The 18252-nt window shown below is 38.5% G+C and overlaps 2 protein-coding genes across 2 annotated transcripts in view; one reads left to right on the forward strand and one right to left on the reverse strand.

Moving 5' to 3' along the window:
* Nucleotides 1–125: 125 nt before the first annotated feature.
* Nucleotides 126–12389, forward strand: LOC109035530 (uncharacterized). The gene is made up of 8 exons (XM_019049183.2): nucleotides 126–252; nucleotides 1025–1199; nucleotides 1920–1963; nucleotides 5734–5869; nucleotides 7102–7217; nucleotides 9188–9292; nucleotides 10715–10923; nucleotides 11944–12389. Exons 1-8 carry the CDS (start codon nucleotides 184–186, stop codon nucleotides 12323–12325), a joined length of 1236 nt encoding a protein of 411 aa, XP_018904728.2. The 5' UTR covers nucleotides 126–183; the 3' UTR covers nucleotides 12326–12389.
* Nucleotides 12390–13432: 1043 nt separating this feature from the next.
* Nucleotides 13433–18252, reverse strand: part of LOC109035610 (uncharacterized) — a 44793-nt gene continuing 39973 nt past the window's right edge. Inside the window, exon 4 of the mRNA XM_019049314.2 lies at nucleotides 13433–16459. Within this exon, the coding sequence (XP_018904859.2) occupies nucleotides 16294–16459 (166 nt within the window). The 3' untranslated portion in view covers nucleotides 13433–16293. The remainder of the gene's footprint in view (nucleotides 16460–18252) is intronic.

Genomic DNA, 18252 nt, shown 5'->3' on the forward strand with positions numbered 1-18252 from the left:
AACTGACAAGTGCTGCTTCAACTTGCTCTGGCGAGCACGCGTAAAATTACATAACAGCTGTGATCGGAGATTTGAACCTTCCTTTGGCGGGAACTATTATGTTCAGTCTGTGTTGTCAAGTCGCTTCAGATTTTTTCTCTACTTATATTTGCGAATTTAATTTTACTCAAGTTTTACTCAAAGATGGATTCACCGCCAGAATTGTCCACTGATTTATTGGAATCACAAGAGTATTTCCGTCAGTATTTCGAGGTAATAAAGTGTTGTGTTCTTTATCATAAAAATTATGTGCCCATCAGTATATAGGTAGGCAGGTAATCATCGATATTTTAAAGCTAGTTCACTGCTGCAGTTTTTCCTTTGAATATGTATGTTATTGAGTATTTTGATCTCTCCTCTAGTGTGTTAATGACCTAGATGTTAAAAGCACGTTTAAATAAACGTATCTACCGACCAACCAACCACATCATAAAAAATGACATAATCAAAGTAAAAAAGCACTAAAAGGATAATCACGACGCATCTTTCCACTTCCACATGTTCAATTTCGCATATATACATCCAAATGTAAATATAAATTATTTACGTAGAGGCTGTTTTGAAGCACTTCGAATTTACTGGCCAAAATAGCTATCCTTATCAATATCGATGTTTTTCTCGGTGAAGTGGTATAGGTAAACATATATTAATTCACCTGCGTTATCTGTACGACTCCGTATAAAACTGATTCGATTTATTAATCAGATACCAGAGAACGTATTTCTTTTAAAAATTCACCTCCTGATTTTTGACATAACTTGACAAAAGTGATTCTACTAAAATATTTTCAACCTGTAGGTCCTACTTCCTCAAGACGGTTTTATGCTCAAGGAGCCTCATAATTTTGTCAATTATAATTTTGATAATCAAGATTAGAAGTTTGCTAGTTTCAAAATCAATATATTCTCACATTTATGAAGTATTTACTTAAATACTCACGAAAACACAATTCATTTTTTTTTTTTTATTAAATTGCCCAATTTAGACAGCTGAACTAAGATGGCAACAGCTCAAAGAGTGCGAAGTGAAAATTGGCCGTTTGGAAGATGAAATTCGAACATTTGAGCAGAGAGAAAATGATTGGAAAGAACGGAATGAGCAAAGCCAGGCACTGATCCTCACCCAACTAGAGCACATCAATGAATTAACTCAAGACTCGAGTAAGAATATTTATTTGCTGTTTCCTCATTAATCAGTTTCAAATTGGCAATGTTTCTCAAAAAAAAAACCACGTGACATCAGATGTTGGCAAATTTATTTGCAAATTTCAATTTTTTACTAGAGGCCGATTGCAGTGGCGAGGCGTGAATGATCAATTATCGATATGTCCACATTTGAAGCCGTGGTAAAAAATCCATTATCAAGGTGTTCGTTGTGAACACCCTGTTTATCGATCCTTTTCTATAGGTTTAAATGGCAGATCAATCGATAAATCGCAAAAGCCCGCCGCGCCGCTGGACGATTGTAGGTACCGGTTCTCTCGTTGGATGGCATTTGCACAAATAATGCAGAATGGTGGAAATTGGCACCAATTTAATATATTTGACAACCCTGCACAAACACCCCTCAAACGGCCCCCTCCACCCACCGGATTCCCTCCATTTGAACCTATGCTAAATAATCGATGCTTGTCGGAGCACCTGGCCCCTCCAAAAATCGATACATTTCTATAGGTTTAAATGGTGGGAATCCGGTGTTGCCAAATTGCTGGATCCGCCCCCTCCACCCTTTACATTTCATCCAGAATGACTGGCCAAATTCGATGTTTGAAAAGGTTGTATGTTGGACTGGTTCACTATGCACATCTTTTTAGCATAAATACAACCAATTATTGTCCTTAGTATGTTTCAAATTCTGATGACATCATTTTTCTTTTCCAGTTAATGCACACGATCTGAAAAAAACTCTGGAGACAAAGGAACTGGTAATATTTTCATTATTACGTCTACTATATTGAAATCTCTAGTATTACTTCGTCATTAACTATTTGAGGCAATCCTCTATCTTCATCTTCATAAAGTCTTTGTTTCATAATCATCTTAGTAATTGTGTGTCAAGTAAAAAAGTAACACTGAAGTAGTGTTGCGGTTTACTGAAGTGAAAAAAAGTCATGTCTAGTAATTGTGCCGTTCCATTTATATTCGCTCATATATCATTTTTTTAAAACAATAGTAACGAAAAGTTTTTATCCTTATTGTTGTTTTGGTTGGTACTGTTTCTTAAAAGTGAAGAGTTCACTTGTCGTAGATCATAAACAAGATTTACGTTTTAAAGTAGTAATAATCTTAGGTAACTACTGGATCTTTGGTTGTGCACATCAGGCCGAGTAGTCAATTTTTTTAAAAAAATTTCAACATTTTTCCTTTTTTTCAAATTGAAAATAACCTAGTTCTCTGCCGCTGAATGAAAAAGCGGTAAATTAATTCAAAGAAAGGCACTGCTTGTATAAGTGCACAGTGCACACTTGGTTCCCTCTTAGATTCCCTCTTAATGGAATTATTACAGTCATGAGAACCAAAGCATAGTGATTCTTTTGTAGTTACAATATGCAATTCCTGAGTGGTTCCTCTTCTATGAAGTAACATGGCTCCTAAAATCTACGAAAAACTTAAAACAACATAAAAAAACTGTTTTGTAAAAAAAGAAGAAAAAAACTTGGTTTCTTTTTGTTGGATTTGATCGGTCTCTCGGAGGAATCGCCAATGCCAACAGCATGCGGCATGTTTCCCAAGCATAATATGTCTAACTGCTTATACTTTAAGCTGTGCTGTGACCATCAGGAATATAAAGCGCCTTCACTTGCTTCAACCGTAACACGCACGACCGGTGAGCGGTAATAGTTGCATTCCCAGGCGTTACCAACACCACAGAGTTGCGCGTTGCGCGGCCAATCGTCATCGTTATCGTTCGTCAAATGGACTTCATTTTGCATAAGAAACTACTATTCCTGACTCGTTTAAGGAATAAACTATGTGCCATTCATTCACCTATGCAGGTACGCGAGCTTTTACGGATGAGTTAGAAATAGTAGTTCCTAATTACGAAATGAGGTACAAATGGATTACATTTTGCAATAGGGAACCTTTAATTTTGGCCCATTTATGGAACAACACACATGACATTGTTTTCCATTTGCAGATAAGCGCTTTTATGGGAGAGACAGAGATAGTGGTTTCTTCTTGCAAAATGTAATCCCAATCATTTACCTTATTAATTTGAAAATGAGGTAGGTGAATGCTATTGAAAAGCGACAAATGTTGAAAACTAAGTTTTGCTCATTTTAGTACGACAGACACTCTCTAAAAATTACTCATTTAGCAGTCTCTTGCCTCCACGATTTGTCCTTCTTCATTCCTTTTAAAACTATAAGGGTTTGTAGGTGTTGGATAAGTCTGACAATATTTGAATAATTTTTGAGTTTCGAGCTTTTATTGGTTCTGAAATACCATTATTTCCTCTATAATCGTGTTGAAAGAATGATTTTTTTATTTTTGAAAAGTATTAAGTCTTTCTCTCAAAATAGTCCAAAACTCCAGCATCCGGCCCTTCCCGCAAATCAACTACATTATTTTTATTTTCTCATGGTGCTCGTGCTAATTGTTCAATTAAAATTTTTAGAGTTATGTTCTTCCGAATAATGCTAAAATAAATCCTTACTTTTCTTTGTTAAATACATTGCGCAAAATAATGTACGAACTCACTATATAAAAATATATCGTGCGGTAGGAATCCACTCTGCGAATGTGAACAATGACGCAGTATAAATCGTTCACCTGCTGCGGTTTTGCATGAATCCTGAAAATTATTTTAGATGTTTATTTTCCTCTCATTTTCCCAGATTTTAATTCCAACAAAAGAATTTTTAAATGCGTGATATACGAGTACTTCTTGGACATCCAAAAATAATTAAAGAAAGAAAAATTATCCAATTTTGGACTCATTCAAACAATTTCTGCTAGCTTTTTGGGTGTGGTTTCACGATAATTGGAATAGTTTTGTCGCCGTAACAGACAGCACATTTTTCGGTCATATTTTTAATAGTAATGTTAATCTTTCGAATTGTTTTGTATTCATCTGCACAGGGTTACGTGTTATAACGCTTTTCAAAGATTTATCGCTCTACTTTTCAAGTTTAATGTATAAATGGCCGAAAATGTGCTGTCTGTTACGCTGACTTTTTACCGCGTAACAGACAGCACATTTTCGGAATTTACATAATATTAATTGAGAAGTAGAGCCAGGGTCGGACTGGCTCGCATTTGAGGAGGGCGTAGACCCTTGACTTGTTAAAGGGACTTAATGTATTATTTCCTGGTAGGGCATGCCCTACGTAGAGAGCTGTTCAGAAAATGTTGGCAAAGCCGCACAAGTTTACGCTATTTTCAGGTTCAAAGTTATTATTAATCGTACGGAGTAAAAATTTCGAAATTGAACGTATTGAAATAACGGACAGACTTCTGAAATTAGAGAAAACATAACAAATTAAAGCCACTAGACGCATTAAAGCGCCATTATCTCCAAAAGAACCGAACCAGTGCTGCGGTTTACACTAGCTTAAGACGTGGGTCTGCAGATCCATCCTTAGAAAAGAATCAGACAAGAACCTAAAAAAAGAAGAACGAACGAGTATCAACACAGTCGAAGACAGGAAAGACGTATTTGTGCCTCTTTTTCAACTGTCTTCCCGAATCTGAGCGACACCTCATTGACAGCATATGGCAGAGCATTGAGAGCTCACGCTTCGCGTCATCGCGCCTTCAATTTTTCAGACGCAACACGGACATCCATCGAGTACGAATAGTTGTATCTCTGCGCCGTCGTGAACGCGCATCCTTTCCCTCGCTTTATTTCCATATTGTGTTTGTCTTATTCGTAATGGTGCTTAAAACTAGTAGTATAGAGCAGAGTATTGCGAGCTCACGACTCACGTCATCTCGTCTTAAATTTTTCACATGCAATGTTGACATCCATCTTGCGCTAATAGTTTTATCGCGTTTGCCCGAAGATTTCCAAATCAATAGTCACTTTGAAAAGGAAGAAATATGTTTAAAGGTCTCTCAAGAGGCCTACAAAGGGTGCGTATGTCTAAAAATTGAACCAACCATAGCTTCTAAGGGAGTTACACATAGCGAATAAAGGAGGGGGATGATAAAGCGCCCGTATGTCAACAAAAAGGTGAAAATTTCACAAAAAAGTGTTTACGCTTCAGAAAGTAGTTCTTGCACCCCTGCTTACCACTATCATGCGTAAAAGCATGTTTCCTTGCTCCTAACCCTCTCTTCTTCCGTTCATTTAAGTTTTCCAAAAATATTCTCGGTCGTAATTTTTTTTTCTCTTCTAATTTTGCTATTTATCTGTGAGAGGGGCGCGTTTTCGGCGCGCCAAGGGGGCGTACTTGCCAATGGCAGATTAGCCTCATGGCCAGTCTGAGTCTGAGTAGAGTAATGAATCATTAGAAAGCGTTAAAATACGCAACCCTTTGACGATTATTGCGAAAAAAGTCGAGTGATTATCATTTCTCCTAAAAATATGACCGAGGAATTTTTTGTCTGTCATGGCAACAAAACTATTCCAGACATCGTGAAACCACCCCTATAGCTCCATAGAACATCTTGTACAGCTCAAATCTTTCATATTTAATAGAATATTTTATGTTTAATTTTCTCACGTATTTCCTTTCTTTTATGGTCCTAGATGTACCAAGTTGAAAGGAGTAAGTTAGAGACTGAGAGAGACGCTACTATTTGTGCATTAGAAACCGAGAGAAAAATTCTCATCGAAAAATACGAAAAAGAATCAGCCGTCATGGTAGAAAAATTGGCCTTTTTAGGTAAGCCTCGTGACTTTTTATGACTCTTCATTTTCTTAACGACATTTTAAGCATTTTATGCCTCTAAAAGCCCCTTGTTATGCCAAGTCGTATGAATAAACTCTGGCTTGCCCCCGATTTTTTAGCTCTGCCCCTTCTTGGGGGTTTCTTTCCCTCGCCGACGCCCCCTTAAAATGGTTTTTTAAGAGGTCCTAGACTGCCATGCTAAGGAAGAACGCCGTATGAACATTCGAGAGTTGTCAAATTTCATTCGATAAAATGTTTATTTTAGAGGAAAAATATGAATATTTTTTCTCGAAATTTTCAGACGTTTTAGATGAACATAAAAAGTTAAAAGTTAAATTGTTTACTCACTTGCACGTTTTTTTAATTATTTTTCCGCAGACGCGTTTCGGTCAGTACGGACCATTTTCGATGCTCGATCGCGACATCGCGTGGAGTCGCGATCGAGCATCGAAAATGGTCCGTGCTGACCGAAACGCGTCTGCGGAAAAATAATTAAAAAAACGTGCAAGTGAGTAAACAATTTAACTTTTAACTTTTTAAGTCATTTTCTTGTGCGGTAAAGCTCCCCCGAAAGTATTAGATGAACATACCAACAAAATTATCTGAGAAATTGGTAGACATACATTCAACAATTGTCCTGAAAATTAGTGATTTGGCAGGGGAAATTTGGCAACGCCTGATAGCTCCCACTGCGTTTTTCCTTAGCACGGCAGTATTCTGCCTCCGCTTCCCGCATCACATTACCATCAGTCGCCAGAGGCGGTTCAAAGGGGGGGGGGGGCGCCCCTCCCGTTTGCCCAAAAAAAAGGAGGAAGAAAGAGAGAAGAAAGAAAAAAGGGAGGAACGGAGAAAAGAGAAGAAAAGGGCCCTTCTAATACCTGGTAATTATTCATAACGGAATTGGCTCAAACTGCACATGAAATGCTTTAAAATTTCGACATTTTTGGGAGAAAGCTCCCCGGACGCCCCTCCCACCCCTCCCGTACAAAAATGCCTGGATCCGTTTATGTCAGTCGCGTGTTCTCCAACACTTGACCCCCCTCGGAGACGGAAACAGAGGGGAGGCGTGAATCATCGATTATCAATATTTCCCTGTTTGCAGCGTAAGGAATCGATTATTAAGGTGATCGTTGCGAACACCCTGCTTATCGATCCTTTCCTATAGGTTTAAATGGCAGATCAATCGCTATATCGCAAGGCATATTGACAATTGTTTCTTTTTGCAGAGCAAGAGAAACAGGAGACTGATCGTAATACGGAACAGGAACGTTCAGCCATGATTGAAGATTTCGCAGCTAAAATTGCCCAGAATGGCATGGAGATCTCCCAGCTCACTGCTAAGGTAACTGTAAACATTTCTCTCAAATTTGGTACCAAAAATCTAATCTCATTTGTTGATTATTGGCTTCTGTTGGTATGTGCTTTGAGAAAGATACAGGAAAAACGGGAACCAATTCCCGAGAGCTTAGTCCTAGAATGCCACCACCTGCATCTTGGGTAGGTGCCACAGCCCTAGAATTTCAGCGAGCTTATTATTAAAATTGATGATAGACAAAGCGATAGCCAAAGAGGACGCAGAGAAAATGGAGCCATCTCAATGCTGCCGTGCTAAGGAAGAACGCCGTATGAACATTCGAGGGTTGCCAAGTGTCCCTACATAAAACATGCCTTTTTGACGACATTCATGCACATTTTTCTTTGAAATTTTCAGACAATTTTGATTAAATTGCGTACAAAATTGTCTGAAAATTTTGGGGGAAAATATTCACAAGTTTACCAGGAAATTCGTGTTTCATCAAAGCAAATTTGGCAACGCCTGAAGGTTCATATGGCGTTTTTCCTTAGCACGGCAGAATGGTTGATACGGGTTGTTGATGTAGACCAGGAGGAAAATTGATGGACTTACCTCCTTTGTCCATTGCAACCAACCGCTTTAACCGATAGGATCCCCATATTTTCCATTTGTCTCTTTTGTCCATCGCTTTGTCTATCGATTTCAATATAATCAGCCTGCATGACTGCACTAATCCTACCGGGCCTGGTATGCGTCTACAGTCTTGTAAAATACTCGGTTTATTAAAATTGAGAGTTTATACCCAGAATTACACAAGGGAATAGAGAGAGAACTCATCAGCATCCACGAAAATTTTGCTCGGAAGGAATAATGAAATTTCTGAGATCTTTTCACTCTACACTTTACAAACTCGTCAGCAAACACAAGCTTAAATTTGCGACGTCGTAAATTTCCCATCTTACTCTATTTTTTTGTCAAGTGGAAAACTGATCAGTTGTATATTTTAAATAGCTTCTTGATTTTACCTCTCGGTATACAACTTATATTGGATGAAATTGCGAGCAAAATTAAAATTGGTTTGCTTTCTCTTATAAAGCAGAATAGGTATGTGAATTATAAAATGCTGTTATTAAAGTATGTTCACAGAATTTAGCCCTCGATTTTATGTAAAAATATATAGTAAAAAGTCTCACGTGAAATAGAAAACATGAGTAAAAGTGAAATAACATTGAAAATGACCCTCAAAGTGCATGGTGTAAACTTCACATGAGTAACCGCGTGAAAAATCAGGTTCGTCATTAGGAGAATACCTGCTAATAATGCTATTTCAGTGATTTACATCTGCGCTTGTAAAAATGCTTGAAATCTGCGCAAGGAGCACGCACAGGGCAGGGTTGTCATTTATTGCGATCAGACGGTAAGAGGATTACCATACTGCATCGGAGTGTTGTGTTTGTTGCCTACCTTCCAATTGAAGGGGCTCGAGTTATTGTTGTATTGCCTTCGACTAAAAGCCACAGGCAAGCTGATCTAGACACCTCAAAGGGGGTGGGGGGGGGACTTTCTCCGGAAAATTCTCGGAATTTTAAAGCACCTAATACGTAGTTTGAGTCAAGTTCGAAATGAATATAATTACTATGTATAATAAGTGCCCTTCCCTCTCTTTTCCTCCACATCTTATCCTCTTTTCTTCCTTCCTTTTTTCCCTATTATTTTACTCATCAGTGGCGTGGCGTGGCGTGTTTTGAGTTATATCGATTGATCTGCCACTTAAACCTATGGAAAAGGATCGATAAACAGGTTGTTCCCAACGCGCACCTTAATAATCGATTCTTTACCATAGTCTCGAGTGGGGAAATATCGATATAATCAACCATTCACACCTCCCCGCTGAGTCATTTATGAAATTTGCAATTACTATATTTATTTTATATAAGATGCCGTAATGTCTTATGTGAGAGGGTCAATGAATTTAAAGTTTAAATAAATATTTATTTTGTGCTTTACTTGTATTTTAGCACGCTGTTGAAAAGGAGAGACTTGAGGAAACCATTGAAGACTACAAGCGGATGCTCTTTGACCATCGCGAAAAAATTAACGCTTTAATCAACACCCATCAGAAGGTGAGATCTCAAACTCCACTTCTGATCCTTTGATTGATGAGGCCAAATGGTCTGAGAGTGTGCGGGTACATATAATTTCGGTCTTAATTTTGCAATTAGGAAGAACAATTTCTAAGTCATGAGTAAAAACACTTATCTGCATATGAAAACAAAAGACACATACGTTGTTCCTGAACAATTCAGCGGGATTTTTTAAAAGAGAGGTGAAACCGTTAAAAGTTAAGTTGCGAGAAAGCATGCATGGATAGCATGGATTCTTCAACAATTTTTTAATTCAGTTCGAAAAAAGTAACATATGTTATATATACCAACTGCAATAAGACCACGGTTATACGTGGAGGGTTAGAGAAATTGAGCAAGAAATAAAGGAATTTAACGTTTTGGTTAATATGCTCTTCTTCCATAAAACTACTCTGTGCTGCCAGTTATAGCAGACGGTCAATGCATGCGTGTTCGATGAAAATGTTAAATATCATAGTATGTGTAACTCATGGTTTTTATAATTTAAAAGTCCACATGAGTCTTTATTAGTCTTACATGTCTTTTATGAAATAAAATTCATTCATTCCATTTCAAAATACTCTGCGCTGGAAGAGGTCGCCATTTCGAAGAATTCAGCCATTTTTCACTATTCAATGCCAACTCTTATTTTCTCTTTGTCAATCAATCTACAATTGATCAATTCTAACAATCAGTCTGCAGGATGGTATCATTGCTCAAGTATAGCACAGATTGCAATACATTGCAATGGAGAATTTGCATGCACATTTTTTATTGTTTCATCTCAAAGTGCTTAAAGAGCTGATTTCACTGTATTTTTTACATTTTTTTTTTTTTGATAAAATAGTATAACAATAGATTTAAAAGTGAGAAAATGCACCGCCTAGTGACGTCATCTGGCGGCATTTACCAATTAAACACTTGTATTTTAGCAGATTAGATAATTTTGTCATATCTTCTCCAATAATTGTTCAATTCATGAACCAATAAGGGTGTCCTCGTGTTCAGTTCACTCAGTAGTTGTCACTTAAACACGAAATTCGTCAACTTTCAGACACCTGCAAATTCTCTATTACCTGGTAATAGTATTGCTATGAAGCTAATTGCTACTGCATCGGAGCGTTGTGTATGTTGCCTATCTACTGATTGAAGGCGCACGGCTAACTGACATCTATTGGAAATCATTTGAAATAAGTTGCATTTTTGCATGGCACCGCGTATTGCCTATCTTTCTGACACTATGGGAACTCACTTTGTTGATCGTTTAAAATCGGCATTTATCGACCAAACGATGTAAAAATATCGCAATTTTATGGTAAGCATATTGGTCCGAAATGAATCATGTTGGCGGTAACATGCTCTCAACATGGCACCAACATGATCGTTTCTCGCAGGGATGCATGACGCACTTTGTTTTTCCAGACGCTGGCAGAAACGGATCAGTACTTTGGACAAGAAATCAACAGTCTGAAGCAGGAAATTCATTCGCTCCAGAACCAACTCAATCAGCAGATCCGCAAAAACGTTGCGTTGAACGATGAACTTCAACGCTCCAATAAAATTAGGGAGGAATTGAGCGTGCGACTCCGAGCCGAGCGAGAAATCCAAAATAAACTTAAAGATGCTCCTGGGTAAGTGATCTTGTGTTACCTTGCATGTCAATCGTGCATGACTCGACAGTAGCAACAAGAAGGAAGCCAGTAGAAAAACAAGGGGGAAAAACGGGAAACGAGGCTAAAATACACAATTTTTTAAAAAAAAATGAGACGTTTCGACTCAAAACTGAGTTATTTTCAGTCGGAAATGTTACAATAAAAATTTAAAAAAACGATGAAAAACCTGAGCCCTACATGGTGGTGGCCGGGTTGACTCGCGTAGAGCTTTGAGTTTCTTGGGAGCGGGCAGTTCAAATTCCTTGTAACCGATGTGAAATAAATTTGTTAATATCTCCATCAAGAATTGGTTTCAGTAATTTTCGTTGCGCGAATCATGTTCTACGTGAAATTCTAGGTAAGAGACCTGTATCAGAATGCTTAAATTCGTACCTTGTCTAGTGGTCCATTATAAGAATGAAATCTTCAACTCGGCGCTGGGGTCGGATAGGCAATTAAAAAGTCTTCGTGGTAATGCGTAAAGTATCGAGAAAAGATGAGGGCGTCTTAAGTGCTTTCAAAGCCCTTTCCAAGTGAACCCTTATGAGTACCCTCGAAAAAAAGTTCTATCGCTTGGTCTATCGCTTTGTCTATACTCCCGTGCTAAGGAAGAACGCCGTATGAGCATTCGAGAGATGCCAAACCTACGATAAAATATTAATTTTTGAAGAAAATCATGAATATTTGTCCTTGAAATTTTCAGGAGCTTTAGATGAAACTGTGCACAAAATTATGTAAAAAAGTAAATAAAAATATTTATACGCTTACCAGGAAATCTTTGTTTTATCAAAAGAAATTGGGCAACGCCTGAAGGTTCATACACCGTTTTTCCTTAGCATGGCGGTATGGCTTGGTCTATCACTTTGTCTATAGCTTGGTTTATGGCTTTGTCTATATCTTGGTCTATGGTTTTGTCTACAGCTTTGTCTATGAGTATTAATAGCCCGCTGAATACAGTTATTTTCAAGAGTGCATCATTAGTGTGAGATTTATTTTCAGTTTTCAAGGCGCTCAAAGTCGTCCCCTGCAGGAGAGCTCCTTCGGGAACCGGGTGTCGCTCCCGTCGCCGATCTTGACAGCGGCGCATCCCTTCGACACGGGCCGCACCCCTGCCACATCGTTTCCCGCCCCCTCTCATCTACCCCCGCCCCGGGAGGAATCTGGCGACCCCGGAGTGTCGGAGGTCACTGATGCCCTCGCATTGCAGAGCCTCTCGTCACAGTCGCGAACGGAGAAGCCGAAAGCGGGAGCTCCCGAAAGAAGGAGCTTCGTCGGGGGAAGAGACCCCTCCGCCCTGTCCGACGAGGAGAATGCTCCATCATACCCCATGAAAATCAAGAGGAAGAAGCTCTTCTCCGAGGAAAGTACCCGCTGTCTGTGAGATATCCACCACTTCCTCCTTTTACCATTATAAATACGCTAATTTGGTACTAACGTCCATTTTATGTTCCACGTGTTTTTAATTTTTGAATATCCAGTGAGATCTTTCTTTGTTCGACCCATCTAGGGGCTAAAGTCTGCCTCCTCGAGTGTCACATTTGGAAATACCTTGTATTATCAGGGAAACAGTGGCGTGGCGTGATTTGCAATGTATCTATTTATCTGCCATTTAAACCGATGGAAAAAGATCAAAGATCGATTATCAGGGCGTTCGCAACGAACGTCATAATAATCGAATCTGTGCCATAGCTTTAACTGGGTAAATATCGATTGTCGATTTTCACGCTTCGCGATCGCAGACAAACTGCGTTATATTTTTAACTGCTTAAAGTGATTCGTCCGGGGTTCCTAGCGTGGTCGAACTGGCGTGCGATTTATCGCATTGGTTATGTAAAAAATCTCGGCAAATTGTGACTTGTTAGTCGGAGAAAAGTAAATAGCTTTTGCGCATGAGCTCAATGGTTGACTCTCAACCACAATAAATGCACAATTTAAAGAAATGAAGATAGGATTTGTCTTGGAAAAAAACTTCCGATGCAGTAATCGACCTTTGTATCAAACGCCATGTTTTATTTCCTAATGAATGTCCAGCCTGCCTTCATTCATCTGAATTTTGGAAGGTTTCTGGTCGAAAATGATAGAATGATACCTTGGGCTTTATCGCAGGGACTATCGTCTTTTCCTCGCCTATCAAGTCAAAATCGACCAAGATATTTCACTTAATCGATGCGATTTATCTCACGCCAATTCGACCACGCCAAGAACCCCGGACCAATTACCTTAAGGTGATTCGACGGTTGCCATTTTTTGTGTCAGAGTGACGTGTGATATATGGCATCAATATTCGTTCCATGATTTCAGCTACTTGTCATTTTTTTCGAATTTTGAGATCGCACTTCTGTTGTCATGAGACTAAAGAATTCGTGTGCCAAATTTGACAAAGGAATCCAACGTACTAAAGGCAGTGTTTTTTCAAAGGAAAAATATCGCATTCGACTGTAGTTTCGATATCAGTATCGAATGCGATATCTGTTCTCTGAATAAACCCTGCCTTTATTACGTTGAATTCCTTTGTCAAATTTGGCACACGAATTCTTTAGTCTCATGACAACAGAAGTACGATCTCAAAATTCGAAAAAAATGACAAGTAGCTGAAATCATGGAACGAATTGATGCCATATATCACACGTCGCTCTGACAAAAAAAATGGCAACCGTCGAATCACCTTTAGTGTCCAACATGTGAGGTTCCCATCCGGAAGTTGAAGCGCACGGAGAAATTTTACTCTTGTCTTCTAGCTTAGTTATCCGGTGGCTACATGGTTTTTAGGTGATTTTTTTTCGTGCCTAAATATCTATTCCGGCACGAGCTCATCCTTGAAGCACTGCTTTTTTTAAATTCTCATATCCCTTTTGCCACACAAATACACACATTTAACGGAAAAGTTGCTTCACTGATGCGCTCGTACCTAATTTTAAGTACTTGCACGGAAAAACCGTAATTTTTCGGGGAAAACGATGAAACCAGCTTCAACTAGCTAAAAACATAGGGTGAACATTTTCCGCAAACAGCCTTTTTTTCATGGAATCCTTGTAGACTGGACTTAAAAGCATCGCACTAAGGAGGACGCAGCTGTCCGGGGGGTACAAGGTATTTTCAGATTTAACCCTCGAAGGGACCGACAATGAACTTCAATGGGGCAGGTCCAGGTCCAGCATAGTGGCGATTCTTGAAAGTTGGTATCACTGTTTTTTCCATGCAAATTCATGCAAAATAATCGATTCTTGGTGAGGAAGCTTGCCTCACCTGAAATCGATATTTTTAACGGATTTAAATGGAGGAAAACAGTATTGCCAACTTGCAAAATCGCCATTGGTCTGGTAATACTCCCACGCGCGTGACTGAGCAGTCGAACTGACTAATCTAATTTTATCTCAAAATGATTGTTCTCATACTTCAGGTTACTCAAATATATCCTCGTAAACTTCCATCCAATGTGCGCAGTTTATTTGATGAAATACAGTCGATATTATAAATAAGGGGGTTTGAAAATAAATTTAGCCGAGTTATAGTTAAGTTCCTTAAGTTTGACTTGAGTAAATACCTGTAATACCAACTTTTTCTACGGAGAAAAATCGTCCTTTCAGGTCGTGATCTACTTTGAAGTATTGGTCGTTTCTCTCTTAAAATAAAAATCATGTAATGTAAACAGTTGGTGCGTTGCTTAAGTATTTTTGAGTCATAATTTAATAAAAAAATCCTGCTTAAGTCACTTTAAAGTATTGACGATTATCACTTCTTGTATTTTCATAATGATGATTTTACATCGAAGTGCATTTCATGTTGATGGAGACCTCGTATGTAATGTTTCAATAAATGAAATCTTTTTTGGTTTAAATTTATTTTATTTACATAAATAATAACAAATACACCTTTGGTTGTTGATTACAGAAACTTATTAAGTTATAATATACGTAGGTTGATACTTACATCTAAACTGTGGCGTGTCATATCACCTCTTAACTTGCCACACAGGATATAAAATCAATGAGTGTTCCACTAGTACAATAAAAAGGGGACACTACTGCGTCACTGCTCAGAAATTTGAAGCAGTAACCACACACTTAGCTCAGGCTAGGAAATTTAAGTTTTGAAGGGCGACGCACGTAAAATTAATTGTGTAAGGTAGACCTCTCTTAGATTCGATCACAGTTTTTGAATTTACCTTAAAAACGAAAGATTCAGGAAAAACAAATTCATCGAGCTAGCGGCGTCAAACTGAATGTCCTTTTTTTCAAAAAACAGTCTACTCCAAGCTTTTGAGGCATTATTAAGCTTCAAAACCCGCATAAACTATATATTTCCAACTCAAACTACTTATTTAATGGTAATTAACGCGAGAGGTTAAAAGCTGCCTTTCGGTGACGCACCCCAAATGAATTTCAATAGCTTCTTATTCCTCACTTTTTTCTGGATTTTGGCAGTAACTTTTTAAGTACTCCTATGTGCTTCCGAATAAAATCTTTAAAAGAGGACGGAAAATAACAACAAGATTAAAATATTAATGGTAAATAACTTTGGTTAAATCGACTGATTTTAAGCCAAGCGCTGTGAGTGATAAAAAAATCGATCTGTTGCTTTGACTTCAACATAATTATGAAAATAGCGACTTGGTACCGCACTTTACTGCCGTGCTAAGGAAGAGCGCCGAATGAGCCTTCAGACGTTGCCATATTTTTTTCAATTAAAACTTAACTTACTGGGAAAATTGTGAATAGTTTTCCTCGGTTTTTTCAGATAATTTTGTTCGCAATTGTATCTTAAACGTCTGAAAAATTCAAAGAAAAGTACGCATCATTTTCTTAAAAAATACATGTTTTGTCCGGGGCAATTTGGCAACTCTCAAATGTTTATACGTCGTTCTTCCTTAGTACGGCAGTGCTGCCGTGTTGAGGAAAAACGACGTATGTGCCTTCAGACATTGCCAAATTTCTTTTGATTAAATGTGGATTACCAGGGAAATCTGCGAGTATTTTCCCTCCAGATTTTCAGAGAATTTCTCTAACAATTAAATCTACATGATTTGAAAATTCGAACAGAAAATATTTTTCACTATCCTCAAAATCAGCATTCGAAGAAAATTTGGAAAGTGTCGAATGTCCATGCGGCATCTTTCCTTAGCACGGCAGAGTCAGTGGCGTGGCGTGAATGATCGACTCTCGCTATTTCCCCATTTGAACCCATAGTAAAGAATCGATTATTAAGGTGTTGGCTGCAAACACCCTGTTCATCGATCCTTTTCCATAGGTTTAAATGACAGCTCAATGGATATATCGCAAAGCACGCCACGCCTGGGCAGAGTATGGACGCTACTTGTGGGATTCCGACTATAGGACAAGGGATTGGAGCTCAGTACTGGGCTATGTAACGGTCCAAATTGTTCCAATTCCAGGAGTAGTCGATCTTCATGTGCCCGAACGTACTCATACCGATCCGCGTCTCGGGCAGAAGAGGCAGCGAGGTCCCCGTCGTCGTGTCGCTACTCGAACAGTAATCGTCGCCACTGCTCAGCGAGCTGAAACCCACAATTCAAATTCTTCACATTTTTAGGGCATTGACTCTTGGGGTTACAGTTGACCCGAAGAGAGAATATAAGCACAATTATTTAAACAATGAAATTTGTCGGGTAATCGACGCACAGTGTGCGTAAGCGGCGTGGACCAAAATCAAAGGCGGCGCACAGTGCAGCCCTCTGTGGACAAAAATAAAAAATCCACGACTGGACATCTGAACATATTTTTTTTTTTTTTTTTTTTTTTTTTTGGAGTTTGTCATCTTGAAGATATTTCTAACTCACAATGATGGTTCATTTTCAAATTTTTCGCCCAAAATTAGTTCTTTGGGTGGAAAGAGGGCGGAAATTGGGTCGAAAATCACTGTTCCATTGGAGATACACAGGAAAAAGACGACAACTTCAAACGAAGATTCCTCGCTTGAATCGCAAAATGCTCTGGAAGGTTAACATTTTCTTAATCCTCAGATATCCAACTTCAATTCCAGCAAAAAGATTTTGCGACTTTTTGCGACTATTGGAGATATTTGAAGTTAAAGTTTGGGTGTTACACGTTGCTTTTACATTGTTAACATAGGGCTAATTCGAGGTTGCCAACCTCAAATCAACTTTTCTCGAAATATACGCAAAAAATCTTGAGATATAACAGTTTCTTATTCCTCGATTGTTTTACTTTGATAGTGCCAAAGGCTTTCCTATGTCGGTGCCACTATCTTCATTATTTCATGTTAAGTGTCATTTACCGCATCGTCCATAAGGATGCCGCACTGTGCGGCGTAAAAACAGACATGCGGAACCATAAAAAGCATGAGATATTCAATTGAGCCCCACTGGACCTTTGTTTCACGAATTTTGACTTTTCCAGCATCCGAGAGCCGGCACGATGGGTCCAAAAGTGCTGTATATGCGCTAAAAACTATTAATTAGGAGTTATGACACTTGTGCGACTGAAAATGCTGAGTTTAACGTGATAGAACCAATTTTTGAATGCAAATATCTCCCATGGTCGCAAAAAATCGCGATAGTTCTTTTGCAGGATTGAAGTTGGGTGTCAAAAGAATGAGAAAATGATAACCACCCGGAGGAATATCCCTAGTTTTCGAGAGAAGTTTATCTAAAGTTGACAACTTAAATCCAGTGTCTTCTTATGAGACAGTTTCTTTCCGATCGAATTGACCTCCTCCTCAAGCCCATATTTAAACGGGTTTTTGGAGGAAAATAAAAAAAGTATGCCTTTGTGTCAGAAAAATTGTCCTGATCACGAATATCATACCAATATTTGGAAAATTTGCAAGTCAATTTTAGATTCTCGTTCAGCACTGTGCGACGGGCGATCATGGTTCAATCCCACATTTCCAGCATGCATAGTATGTTGTTAGTTTTGTCGTCATCTCAAACATTCCCATTCGCATCTTTTGTAGGCTTTTTTGACCTTTACCGGGTTCTTTTCGATGAGTCAGGATATTTACGCATTCAAACAACAATGCTAATCGTAGCTCTATAGTATGTTGATGGTTGAACTCTAATGACCCAAACCTCAGAATGCGACTTTGTTACCCTATCGTATTTTATTATTTGAAAGGAAAACAACATAAATTGTTTTTAATGTTATTTTTTCTTTACCCTGATCCCGCGCTTATTCTACAGATCGTCCAAGCCATGATATTTGTTAGTTTTTCTACATAAAAAAAAGTATGCCTTTGTGTCAGAAATATTGTTCTGGTCACAAATATCATAACAATATTTGGAAAATTTGAAAGTCGATTTTAGTTTGTTAGTAAAGTAAATGTGGACGG

This window comes from Bemisia tabaci, chromosome 5 (assembly GCF_918797505.1).
Source record: "Bemisia tabaci chromosome 5, PGI_BMITA_v3".
Lineage (NCBI taxonomy): Eukaryota > Metazoa > Arthropoda > Insecta > Hemiptera > Aleyrodidae > Bemisia > Bemisia tabaci.